Consider the following 12560-nt stretch of genomic DNA (forward strand, 5'->3'; position numbering starts at 1 on the left):
ACACGGAAGTACCAAAATTGCAGTTCCACCCTCATCCGCTGGGGGCTGGTGTCAGAGGTGAGCAAATCCTCATTGACTCCCATGTTAAAAATACCAATTTCACAGCAGAAATAAACATGTTTACAGCCTGGTACCAAAACATGTTTTTGATTTAAATTATCTAGTTTACACTCAGGAACACTCTGAGGGGGGTGCATTTTTTTCTCACTCTTCTGTTTAAGTGTATTAAAAGCCTAAAATTCTGTATAATTAATGAACATCAGACCCACATGACCACAGAGCTAGCTCCGTGGAAAGGCCTCAGTAGAGCCTCGGTCTGGCTTGGAAACTGTTCCAGGATTTTGAGTCTCTGTGTTTGTGTTTTCTTTTTTGGATATTTTTTGTGCAATTGTTGGACAAAATGACTTGCTGTGGCATTATTGGAGTCTCCACTTCATTTTTTTCTGTAAGTAAAATTATATTTATGTATTTTAGGTCACTGCCGAGCTGAGCTTAGATTTTAACATGTACTGTTTAACCATGAAATTTAAATGTAATAGGGTAAAACCCAGTCTATTTAACATAATGCTGCACTTTAGAAAATGTGTTGAGATATAACATGCTGGTGGAGCTGGGTTCCGACTATCGGCTTGTGGAGCTCTCAGGAGACCTCTGTTTTCCACCCGGTTCTCCCCTCCCCGCAGCTCGGCGCATCTCTGTCTGATCGCGGCTTCTGTCTGCTGCGCGGGCTGACGGCTGGTTCTTATGGCAAGCCAGAACCGCCAAAATACGCCACTTCTCCCCGCAGCTCGGCGCATCTCTGTCTGATCGCGGCCTCTGTCTGCTGCGCAGACTGCCGGCTTGTGGAGCTCTGGGATGGAAACCTTTCCACCCGGTTCTCCCCAGCGGCAGCTCTGCGCATCTCAGATTGCAGCGGCGCTCGGCTGTGTGGCTGCCGGCTTGTGGAGCTCTCGGGAGACCTCTGTGTTCCACCCGGTTTTACCCAGCGGTCAGCCCGGCGTATCTCTGACTCAGAATCTCTGGTGTTGTGCACAGTTAACTCCGGTTGTAGCTAGGTTGCTAACTCCATTAGCTTAGCTCCCACCTCCGCATTAGCTTTGGGTTAGCTTCATGTTAGCTTGTAGATAGTTCGACCGGGTGTTGTCAGTTGATCCCAGCCTTACAGCTCCACCCTCAGCTCCACCTCTCCTCCCTTTTGTGGAATTGTCTGGGCTTGACGGAACCTGTGACACGGTCAAAATGGCGGTGGTGGCCACCTCCCATTTATCTTCAAAAACGTGTTATTTGAGCTTATGAAAATGAATTGTCCAGTATATATGTCGATGGTTGTGATCCAGCTCATGGATTAAGGAGAGGTTGAATTTAGGCTGGGGAAGGAGTGCTAAGGACTTAAAGCAACTTAAAGAGCAATGAACCAACTAATTGTTTCTGAGAGCTAAAACTCTCTGGGTCCAAAAGGGAAGCCAGAAACAAAAGGAGCTTGCCCGGAGGCCTTACCCAAAGTCCACTGGTGAACTTAACTCACCCACACAACCAAAGCTCTGTCGAGAGCAAGGGAGAAACCGAACCTCTAACCTATAAAGGTTTTCCCAGCAGGTGGAACCAAATCATCCTGGGGAAATCTATGAACTCCAAATGCCCTCAAAATACATGTCTCCTCTCTCGATAATCCTACTCCCGCCTGCAACTGCAACATAAGATGGAGACTGAACATGGATTTTGGAGTTTGGGAGTATTTTTATTACAAAAAGTCTCTATAATGCCTCACCAACGTGGCTAACACAGGCAGGAGCTCCTGAGGTGATCTGTCCTGAAGCTTCACCAAGCAGGCCGCTGAAAACAAAATCTCTTGAAGTATTATTGAAAGATTGGTTGAGTTATGTTCTAATTCTCATCTGTCATCATGAGACTTTCATAACTGAGAGACTAAGATCCTGGATACAAGCATCTGAGGTGACCTGCCTTTCTTAGAGGGCCTTTCTAAATCTTAGAGGTAAGGTCCTTCAGTTAAGTCACTACTACTCCTCCACGCTTCCTGGTAACCTCTCACTGTGTGGACAGCAGTGGATCTGGAGTTTGCCCTGTAATCGATGGGTTGCCGGTTCAAACCCAGGCTCTTTCTGATTTGCTTGTTGTGCCCTTGGGGCAGATACTTCACCCTACTTGCTGGTTTTGGGTGGGTACCTTTGACATTTGAATTGAAAAGGTACCAATTCCCAGTACCTAGGAATTGATACCGGTACTTAATGGTACCGATTTTTGATACTTTTGAATGTTTATTAATTAATAACTAAAAATTACCAGCTCAGTGGTCTAGTGGCATGAATGTCCGCCCTGAAACTGGGAGATCAGGGTTCAAGTCCTGGTCTGGTCATACCAAAGACTTTGAAAAATAAAATGAGACCCAATGCCTCCCTGCTTGATACTCAGCATTAAGGGGTTGGATTGGGGGGTTAAGCCACCAAATGGTTCGCAAGCGCAGCTGTGTCTGCAGCTCACCGCTCCCCCAAGGAATGGGTCAAATGCGGAGAACAAATGTCGCACACACATCAGTGTGTGTGACAAGTAATGGGGCTTTCACTTTAACTTTTAATAAAATCTCTTTTTTAAATTAAATATGTTGTCTATATATAATCATATTTGATAAGTATCACAATAAATATAATTGTAGTGTTGTACAAATTTCTTCAATATGAAAACCTTGGACCGCTACGGTTTCTAAATCATGCAAAATTAAAACCCAGTTCCATGTACTCTTTTTCCTCGCTGTCTCGCGAGTTTTCGTTAATGAAGGACAGGTACGGGAACAAGGCACCATTTCATGTCATCTGAATCGGTCCTCGGTAGGTGCAGAATTCGGTACCCATCCCTACTGCTGCTGGTGGTTGGAGAGACTGGTGACACCAGTGTGTGGTAGCTGCACCTCTTTCATTGTGCCCCAGGGCAGCTGTGGCTACATTGTAACTCATCACCATCAGTGTGTGAAAGGATGGTTGAATGAATGAATGAATGAATGAATGCATGAATGAATGAATGAATGAATGAATGAATGAATGAATGAGAGTATTGTAAAGTGCTTTAGAGTGCATGACTCAGAAATGTTCTATGCAAGTGCAAGTTATTAATCCTTTATCATTCACTCAAAGAATATGGGGAAGAACCAGAATAGCTGAAGGGTTTGTATATCCTCTCATGCCGGAGACTGGGGCCCATCCGGGTGACTTGGAGGGTGTTATTAGGAAAGGAAATCTCCCTCCCGCATCTGTTAGTTTCAAATAAGTGATGAAAAATCAGATGGTGGGATAAAAACTTAAGAAGGATACTTTATTTGCCCTGTGCTGGTGAGATTCAGTTAATGCTTCAGTGTTTTTTTTCTCTCTGTTTTAGGTCACATGGTCACCACCTCTTATTCCCAATGGAGAGATTTATGGATATGAAATCCGTCTTCCAGAACCTAGAATTTTTCATGACACCAGCTGTGAAACTGAGCTCAATGTGACGATAAAAGACCTGGTTCCACACACAAACTATAGCGTCACCGTGCTGGCATGTTCAGAAGGTGGTGGAGATGTTGGAGGGTGCACTGAAAGTCTCCCGACTCCTGTTGCTACATCACCCACAAGACCTGAAGGACTTGCACCACTGTCAGCAGTGGCAGTCAGCGAATCCTTCTTGGTGGTTTCCTGGGAACCACCGAGCCGGCCCAATGGACCAAACATCAGGTAAGATTAATTAAATCACATAAAAGTAAAAACTCTAGGGTGCTTTTATAACCTGTCTACCTTTGTGGTTACTTTTGTTTTGTATTTTGTTGAGTCTAAATTCCTGTAAAATATGCAGAACTTAAAAAAATCTATTTTGTTTTTAAACATTTGCAAAAACTTAATCAAGGGGAGAAGATGGTTTAAACCATGTATTAAATAGAGTAATAGCTCCTTACAAGTCGTCCAATATACTAAATGTAAGACTCCAGTCCCAGTATAATATTCTTTTCTGAATCTGTTTGGCTCAACAATAACAGGAAACAGACAATGAGTGATTTCACCATGTGTGGATATTCAAAAACACATCTTGAGATGTTGAGCTGCTGCAGATATGAACACGTTAACAAGCTGCTAACATAAGTGCCCTGCTAATGAGCTAAGTGTGCATTTTTAATCAGTGTTTTCCCAGTACTAATGCACATCCTGGTCCACTTTGTTTCTGTCCTGTTCTAGTCTGTCTGCGATTAGGCCTAAAATAAAAGTCCATTTTCTTAGCGGGTGATTAAAATGCATGAGGCCGTCTGTCTCTGTTCTGCACTGCTCAGCTCTGCATGTTTGTCTAAGTGGGTTGGTTAAAAGGCAGCATTAAGCCCTTCACTTCTGATTACAGCAGAAATTAGCATCACTGTGGGGAGAGAAAAACAACAAACCCCGCAGAAAAACAACGGCTGGAGGGGCGTAGGGAGGGATGAGATACAGCAGGAGCAAAGAATAGAGATGATGGAAAACGGCACAAGAGAAGGAAATGAGTGATAAGAGTCAGCTGAAAATTATGTGTGCAACTTTAAGTGTCGGCATGTGTGTACTCTGCAAAGAGTACAGTCTTTGTGCTCTCCTCGTGTGTTAATGGATTCCTTAACATCAAACCGTGTGTGTTTGTTTTGTTTTATTCAAATTTGTCCCTCAGATACAAGCTGCTCAGACGTAAAACCCACCAGCCCCTAGCCGTTACCATGGTCCCCGCATCAACAGCCACCTCCTCGCCCCCCTCCAAAGATCTCCATCTATGGCTCCATGTTTACTCTGGCACCAAATTGTTCTACGAAGATAAAAGCCTAAGCAGGTGAGATTACTGAAATGAGCTCTAGAGCAAATGGCAGCGCAGCGGCAAACAGTGTGTGCAGAGCTGATCGGAGAGTTGCTGCTGATGTGGATCTTTTTAATACCGCTCAAAGATACATTAAGCAAATATCCTAAAGAATTAAATTGTTTTTCATGCAGCATCCCTTAATCTCAGTCTGGCGCTTGGTTGAAGCTTTTTTACTGTGCTTGCTAAACTGCTCTGGGTCTATGTGTATAATGTGGTTTGTTCTAAATCAGCTGACCAAACTTCAGATGTCTCAGCTTTTCTCATTCTGCAGGATTGAAACAAGATTTTGACAAATGTTGCATTAATTGCAGGATCTGATTGTACGTTAGGATATACATAGCTGAACTTTAAGATTCTATAATTCACCTGTTTTTCATATTACATTATTTTATTCTATATTATGCTTTTGACTTGTTAAATTTTGCCAAAAGCATTTTATAAATCATTAAATGTTTTAAGAAAAAGAGCGGATGAGACTGTGAGCATTACTGTCATGTTTGTCCTCCGTGGAAACAAAACTATCAGAAAAATTCCAGTTTAAACAAGTGGTTTCATTAGGAGCGTGGTTCTGTCTCTCCACAGATTCACCCGTTACCAGTACCAGTTAGTGGTTTCTAATGATGTGGGCTACACTTCAGGGGAGGTTGTGACTGCAGTGACCATGGCAGGGGTTCCCCTCAACCCTCCGCATCTGTCTGCTCATGCTATCAATCACACAGCCATACAAGTCAACTGGACACAACCTTGTAAGCTCTCTCTCTCTCTCTCTCTCTCTCTCTCTCTCTCTCTCTCTCTCTCTCTCTCTCTCTCTCTCTCTCTCTCTCTCTCTCTCTCTCTCTCTCTCTCTCTCTCTCTCTCTCTCTCTCTCTCTCTCTCTCTCTCTCTCTCTCTCTATATATATATATATATATATGTGTGTGTGTGTATATATATATATATATATATATATATATATATATATATATATGTGTGTATATATATATACACACACACACACACACACACACATATATATATATATATGTGTGTGTGTGTGTGTGTGTGTGTGTGTGTGTGTGTGTGAACTTCAGTTAGATACAAAACCATCTATCATATTTATGGCAATAACAATGTGCTTTGGTTCTGGCTACATCAAGGGTGTCCAAACTTTGGGAGACGAGGGCGACTCAAAAAGGCCTAAACTTTATTTAATATTTTAGTAAAAATCTGAACATTAAAATGTCAAAAGGCATTATTTTACATCAACACCCTGCTGGACAGTTAAACGTCTACTGTCCTAGAAAAGCTAGTGGGGGCCGCACAACATCATTCCGAGGGCTGCAGATGGCTCCCGGGCCACACCGTGGACGTGACTGGGCTACACCATTGTTTTCAGTTTGAATTCATGTGCACATGTTCTGACTTGTTTTAATTTAATAAATGATGACTAGTTAAACTGATGGAGAAAAACAGCCCCAGATCAGTGTGTTGATAGCATCATGGTTCAGATGGAACAACGTTTTATTTTAGATACATTTCATTAAAGTGATGGTGTGTATTTCCCCAGGCAATAGGGGGCAGTAAATACCTAAACCTTTGCAAGCAACTGGTATTTTTGTGTTTGAGTAAGACCTTACCAACAGCTGGCCATTAAAGTCAAAATCCCTTGGAGCACAAGTCTCGAACGAGTATTTAATCAGATTGTTAAACTTCCAGCAAAATGGCATCAGATTCTTTTTCATCACTGGCAACAAACAGAGGTTAAAGTGTAAAACAACATTAATGACTGACAAAAGTTTTGTAACTGTTTGTTACAAATCAATAAATGGGTTTTGTCCTCACGGGCTCCCATAGAAGGACACATCATGTCTAATATAGCATCATCCAGAGACTTAGACATGATCCTATGTATTTTAGACCCGATTCTATGGTTAAATGTTACAAAGCCACCTATATTTTTAAACAACTGGACATCATTTAATATATTTTCATCAACATTTTGATGGATATTTCCAGAGATTAATAGTAAAAACTACACACTGTCTTTTTAAAAACCTTTTGTAATCTCATCTAAAAATAACTTTCCAACATCCTTCAGGATTTTCTAGGTTTTTTAACCCCCAGACAAACTATGCGCTTTCAGACGTTTTAAGATTTTTTCTGTATTGTAAGATGGACTCATGAACAGAAACACTGCCTCACAGATTAATAAATGTGCTCATCTGTAAACTGTAGGAATCCCCATTTTGATGCAGTTTTTCCCTTTCTAAGCTGGTGAGCATCAACTACTTATCAAGTCATGTGTCATGGTCTCACTCATTTGCACTTGATCTGCATCCTACTGACTGAAAACCCATAATTCTCAATTTTCCCTTTCAAGCACTTCTTCTCGCTGAATTTAAACTGCTTCTGAATCTCAGATATATATTACAACACACCTGATTCAGTGATTCAATCACTTGTTTGGTAGCTCATGAACCTTTTCACAAGTCTGTTAATCACCTGCTCCTGAAAATCAGGTGTGTTGGAAAGAGAAATTCATGCAACATGCCGGATAGCAGCTCTCAAGGACCAGGATTGGGTAACCCTGCAGTCTAAATAGTCTGGATATTTTATTTGAACTGATCCCTCGCTTTTTCCTCATTTACTGTCTTTTTCAGCTTTGCAAGACCTGCAGGGAGCGGTGGAATCATTTTTCCTCACAGTAGAGACTCCAGAGTCAAGTCTGGTGTTGACTAAAGGACCTGAGGTCACGTCCACAGTCATCGGTGACCTTCGGCCCAGCACCACTTATCAGGTGTCATTAAAGGTGTTCAACGGAGCACATAATACAACTAAAGTAACAGATCATGTCACCACAGCAGATGGAGGTAAAGGGACATTAAGGTGTATGTTTTACCTAACTAGTTGGGGAAAAAAAGTTTGATTTAGAGGTTCAATGTGATGGAGTAATTATGTCATGTACAACACACCTGAGTGGGTCAGAGAGGTGTCCAGGTTAACGTCCATTTCTCCACAACATTGTACTTCACAGGAGATGTTAAGCACATCATGTGCTGAGGCATGAAATCAATACAAAGTGTGTGTGTGTGTGTGTGTGTGTGTGTGTGTGTGTGTGTGTGTGTGTGTGTGTGTGTGTGTGTGTGTGTCTGTGGGGCACATTCAGGGTGTTGTAAAATGCTTGTTGGCACTGTGGACGGACAGTCGCACACAAACTGCACTCACACTGTCTCACTGTCTTTGCGCAGCAAGCCAGATTGTACATGTAGCTGTTCTCCATTTGATGTAATATACGAGAACATTTGTCATAAGAGCACACGAAATGTCCTAAACTGTAAGTATGGGGGGGTTTAAAGTACAAAAACAAAGCATGTTAAGGGGAAATAGTCACAAAACAGTCTAGTGTTACCACTTTGTTGTTAGTAAGGTAACATTGAAATTAGAGGCCGACTGATATGGGTTTTTCAAAGGCTGATGCCGAGACCGATTTTTTAAGAATTTTGTTGCCGATGGCCAATATCCAAAGCCAATTATTAAGGTTGATACATAGGCAGGAACATGCAGCAGTGCCTGGCCCGGGTTCAGGGACCTCGGGTAGGCCTTGGCTCCTCTGCTCTCCCATCACAGGGGAGGGGGAGGTCCAGGAGGGGGAGGACCCAACCTTACCTGGATGTCCTATGTCTTATATATTCTGGAAGTTGTGCAAATGCAGGGATGGGCATAGATATTCTAATAGGGTGGGGCTGGGTTGGTGCCCTCGGACTCTGTGAGGCTCTGTAATGCTGCTGCTTTGGGCCCTGGCAGGATGGGCTGGGGTCTCCATGCCCTGGGTGGCAATTTGACAACAGAGGTGCCTATTGGGGCCAGTGGTGGAGCTGGCTCCCTGGAGGGCTAAGCCCAACCAGCCATTCCTCCCCATCCCCGCATATTTCTCTCCTCCTGCTCCCTCACATCATCACACAAACATGCACATAGGACCTTGGGGGGTGGACAAGTCAGGGAGTGCAGGTATGGACCGCATTTTCGCATTCCTGTGGCAACCTGCCCCCCAATTTTATTTGCACCTTATACACTTCCACCGACGACATTCCACGCAAACACACACTTAGGGCCTTGGGAGTGAGCACATTCAACGGCACTTGGCAGGGGGATTTCTCAGCCTCCTCCCGAATGCCGGTGCCCACTCCCAATTTTAAACTGCACTTAGACACTGAGGGCTGTGGGTGCAAGTGGTGCGGTGACATCAGCTGGCATAGGCCGGACAATGCCTGCACTGCCCGCTCACCACAGCCATGGAATACACCTCATCAACACACAACACTATATTGGAGCAGGCGGAGGGAGACTAGGGGTCTTAGCACACCTCTGTTGTTGCTTGGCTTCCCGGGGCTGGAGGCTAGGAGGGAGATCTGGCTGTCTGGTTGGGGTCTGGGGTGGTGGGTTGCTGTGCTCAGCGTTGGGCGGGGGAGCCTGCTCATCAGCACCGCAGCAGAAAGGGTCAAACTCTGGTAACCGGTGATGGTTGTACCCCATGTGCAGCAGTACCGGGACCAGAGTGAATAGGGTGTGTATGGGGAGCATGAGTGGATGTCGGGCGTGCATTTTTGTAAGTCTTTGGTTGTATGTGCATGTGTGAGCATGAGGGAGGGAGTGTGTGACTGTGTTTGTATATGACTGTATATGTCAGGTGGGGCCTTTGACTCCTCCCCTCTCCTGGGACTTCTTTTGATGCTATAGATCTTCATCTCCCCTCCCCCTGCCACACCTGGTGTGGGGTGTAGTGCCTTGGTCTGCCTGAGCGTTCGTGGCTCCCGGGTCAGGGGGTTTAAGATTTTTGGCGTCTGCCTGATCATTCCCGGTGGCGGCCTGGTGGGGTCTGGGTCCCTGGGCTCTGCTGGGTCCCCGGCGGGGGTGGTCGCCCCTAGGTCCTGGGTTGCTGAGTCCCGGGCTCGGCCGGCTAGGGGGTGGGAGGCTGCGGGCGGGCCTGTGGGCTTGCTGTTGATGTCTCCCGGGACTCTGCCGGCTGCTGGTTGTGGCCCCCCGGGGCGATCCTCTGTGCCTCTCGGGGGGGGGGGCCTTTCTGGTTGCAGTCTCCTTGGGGTTCCTGTGTTCTGGGGCAGCACCTGGATCTCTGGGACTTGGAGCTTCCCCCGTCTCCTACGCATCTTTGGGGGGCAGGTCTGTGGTCCCTCGCACTCTCTATTGGACGCTCCTGTAGATAAACCTTACATAAACAAGCGTGTGTACACACACAGGTGCTCACATGGTGCTCTTAAAAGTATGGGCTTGGGCATGTTCAACACAGGTCTTAAGACTATGGTGGGCACTTAATGCACTGTGATTTATTATCGTGTGACTGTTCAGTTAAACAATGTTGATTATATATTTCTTCATCAAGTTGACACAGTGATAGCTTGATCTTGTTGTATTGTTGTTGTGTCCCATAATTTTTTTTTCTTTTTTTTTTCTTGTCTCTTTCTGCAGGTCTAGAAGCAGACTCTTGTTCATTATTGTTTATTTTTGTGGAATCCCAACCCCCACCCCCTTCCCCCCTCTCTCCCCAACTTTTGTCTTTTCCTTTCTCTTTCACCTCTGACTCCGTGTCTGGTCGGAATTACAAAGCATTCAAAAACAATAACAATAAAGTTTTAAGTATCAGGCGTGACATTAAAAGCAGATGCTTTGATGCTCCACCTGAGAGTAAATCTGTAAGGCTTGTCACCAGCATTCAGACATCAATTCTGTTTGCTTCACAGTACACGGTAAAAAAAAAAGGTTGATACATGGGTTTTAGCAGCACATTGATTGTGAAAGACAACTGAACCCTGAAAGTGTGCAAAATAAATGAAATAAGTCAATAAATCTCTTAATATTTATTGAATTTCAAATATAAAACAAACTCAAAATGTTAAAAGAACAGCCTGTTGGCGTCCTTTAGTTCCTTTCTTCAGTCTAGTGAGTTGATCACAAGACTTCACACTTGGGCTGGCATTTCAGGCACTGCACTGGATTGGTTTAGGTCATACTTTTGTAACAGGTCTGCTAGGGTCATGTTGGACGGCTGTTCATCAGAGTCACAGCCTCTACGTTGGGGTGTCCCACAAGGTTCAATTCTTGGCCCGTTACTGTTCAACCTCTATATACTGCCCTTAGGAGCCATTTTCAGAAAGCACGCTGTCTCATACCATCTTTACGCTGACGACTGTCAAATCTACTTTTCATTTAAGCCAACTCAATCAACGAAAGTTCTGTCTGATTGTATCCTTGAGGTCAAGCAATGGCTAGCTGACAACTTCCTCCATCTCAATGACTCCAAAACTGACTTAATCGTTTTCAGTCCTAACAGTATCACGGCAACTCAAAAACATGACCTCAACTATCTCTCACCTAATGTATCCTCTGTAATCTCCAACCTTGGAGTAAAAATGGACCAGGCTCTGAAGATGGATGCCCAGGTCAATAACACAGTTAAATCATGTTTTTACCAACTAAGACGCATCTCAAAACTAAAGCACATCCTGAGTGTACGTCTTCTGAAATCCGTGGTCCACACTTTCATCACTTCAAGGCTGGATTACTCTAACTCCTGCTTATATGGCATCAGTAAAGCAGCTCTTTCTAGACTTCAGCTGGTCCAGAATTCAGCAGCTAGGTTGCTGACTGGAGCTGACAGAAGACAACACATTTCTCCAATTCTGAAATCTCTCCACTGGTTGCCCGTGCAGTTCAGGATAAACTTCAAAATTATGCTTCTCACTTACAAATCCTTGAACCATCAAGCTCCTCCATATCTGTGTGAACTTGTCCATTACTACAACCCGCCGCGTGCTCTCAGGTCTGAAGATAAGCTCCTCCTAGCTGTTCCCAATGCACGTTTAAAAAGCCGTGGAGAGAGGGCTTTCTCTGTCTGTGCACCGAAGCTGTGGAACGCATTGCCACTGCTAGTGAGGCTAGCACCAACAGCTAGCATTTTTAAATCACGCCTGAAAACTCACTACTTCAACCTAGCTTATACAACATAATTATGAACCTCACTGACATCTGCACTGTTTATAAACTGACTCCACAATTATCGACTTCCGTATTATTGAGGTTCTTTGTAAAATGTTTTTTCCTATTTTTATTTCACCCTGTGTCTTATTTAGCTGTTATTTTTGGGAGTTTTGTTGTATTTCCTTTTTATCTTTTATCTGTGTTCGACATGTTTATATAACACCTGTTTAATTAACCAACATTTTTAGTGTACAGCGCCTTGTTTGGTTGTAATGCCTTTTGAATGCGCTTTATAAATAAAATTGGATTGGATTGGATTGGACTAGTAGTGGCGGCAGTTGGCCACAGAAGTTCCTGCAAATTTTTTTTTTATATAATTGTAATTATAATTTTTTTTTTCTTTTAAAAAATTTTCGGCCAATATATAGGAGACGTATATATATATATATATATATATATATATATATATATCGACAAGCCGATATATCGGTCGGCTTTTCATTGAAATAGCTTTCCTTCTCAGCCGGCTTGAGGCTGTTAGTTTTTCTTCTTTAAAAAGGCCAAAGAGGGATGCAGTCTTTGTTTACAGTCTATCCCACCTTTATACTTCCTGGTTTCAGAGCCAATCGTATCTCCATCACAGCGCTGCACCTGCATTTGTGATTTGCACGAAAAAAGCACCATAGTTGTGGACAGTATGTTAGTCAGTAACTGGAGCAGCCCAGAAGTTATTT

The 12560-nt window shown here is 43.8% G+C and overlaps 1 protein-coding gene across 3 annotated transcripts in view; it reads left to right on the top strand.

Annotated features, from left to right (window-relative positions):
• ush2a (Usher syndrome 2A (autosomal recessive, mild)) overlaps window positions 1-12560 on the top strand; it is a 380755-nt gene that overhangs the window by 219999 nt on the left and 148196 nt on the right. For all 3 annotated transcript variants that reach the window (XM_070554793.1, XM_070554794.1, XM_070554795.1), the window contains exons 54-57: window positions 3388-3722; window positions 4672-4827; window positions 5437-5600; window positions 7494-7703. In XM_070554793.1, the coding sequence (XP_070410894.1) occupies window positions 3388-3722; window positions 4672-4827; window positions 5437-5600; window positions 7494-7703 (865 nt within the window). The remainder of the gene's footprint in view (window positions 1-3387; window positions 3723-4671; window positions 4828-5436; window positions 5601-7493; window positions 7704-12560) is intronic.

This window comes from Nothobranchius furzeri, chromosome 9 (assembly GCF_043380555.1).
Source record: "Nothobranchius furzeri strain GRZ-AD chromosome 9, NfurGRZ-RIMD1, whole genome shotgun sequence".
NCBI classification, from domain to species: Eukaryota; Metazoa; Chordata; class Actinopteri; order Cyprinodontiformes; family Nothobranchiidae; genus Nothobranchius; species Nothobranchius furzeri.